General features: G+C 56.8%; 1 protein-coding gene across 2 annotated transcripts in view; it reads left to right on the plus strand.

Annotated features, from left to right (window-relative positions):
- kidins220b (kinase D-interacting substrate 220b) overlaps positions 1-1,046 on the plus strand; it is an 18,621-nt gene that overhangs the window by 7,242 nt on the left and 10,333 nt on the right. For both annotated transcript variants that reach the window (XM_037685988.1, XM_037685989.1), the window contains exons 13-14: positions 350-514; positions 582-761. In XM_037685988.1, the coding sequence (XP_037541916.1) occupies positions 350-514; positions 582-761 (345 nt within the window). The remainder of the gene's footprint in view (positions 1-349; positions 515-581; positions 762-1,046) is intronic.

A 1,046-nucleotide genomic window follows, 5' to 3' on the forward strand; every position in this document is an offset into this window, starting at 1 on the left:
GAGACGACCTGTCAGAGACGACCCGTCAGAGACGACCTGTCAGAGACGACCTGTCTGAGACGACCTGTCAGAGACGACCTGTCGGTTATGACCTGTCGGAGGTGACCCGTCTGTGGCAACCGTTCTGAGACGACTTGTCAGAGACGACTCGTTGGAGACGACTTGTCGTAGACGACCCGTCGGAGACGACCTGTCGAAGACGACCTGTCGGAGACGACCTGTCGGAGACGAACCGTTCAGCGCTGAACGTACCATAGATTGTTTGTTCTTCTGTTTGAAGTGGTCTCAGACTTTTGGTCTTTTTTTCTGCCTGTGTTCACCCGTCCTGCTGTGTCCCATCCCCCTGCAGGTCACCTGTCCCCCACAGAGACGGACGGGGACATGTTGGGTTACGACCTGTACAGCTCTGCTCTGGCCGACATCCTGAGTGAACCCACCATGCAGCCCCCCATCTGCGTGGGTCTGTACGCCCAGTGGGGCAGCGGCAAGTCCTTCCTGCTCAAGAAGCTGGAGGGTGAGTCCGCACACAGGGACACGCACACACCTCATGGACACGTGTCAACGCGTCTCGTCCTCCTCAGATGAGATGAAGACGTTTGCTGGTCAGCAGATCGAGCCGTTGTTCCAGTTCTCCTGGCTCGTGGTCTTCCTGTCTCTGCTGTTCTGCGGCTCTGTGGTCGGCGTCCTCGGCTTCACCGTGGACCCCAAACTGGCCCTGGCGGTGTCCCTCAGCCTGCTGGCTCTGCTCTACCTGTTCTTCGGTGAGTCTTTGACCCGAGCTCTGGTTCTGTCTCAGACTGCGCAGTCCGAGCGCCAACTCAACATCCACCGTTGGTTCTTTGTTTTCTCTTCGTCGTTCTTGCTGCACTCTTTGTCTTATTTCAGCTGTTCGTCCAGCTGTTCGTCCAGCTGTTCATCCAACCGTTCATTCAGCTGTTCGTCCAGCTCTTCGTCCAGCTGTTCGTTCAGCTGTTTGTTCAGCTGTTCGTCCAGCCGTTCGTTCAGCTGTTCGTCCAGCTGTTGGTTCAGCTGTTCGTCCAGCTGTT

The sequence above is a fragment of the Nematolebias whitei genome, chromosome 12 (assembly GCF_014905685.2).
Source record: "Nematolebias whitei isolate Nwh7 chromosome 12, NemWhi1, whole genome shotgun sequence".
Classification (NCBI taxonomy): Eukaryota; Metazoa; Chordata; class Actinopteri; order Cyprinodontiformes; family Rivulidae; genus Nematolebias; species Nematolebias whitei.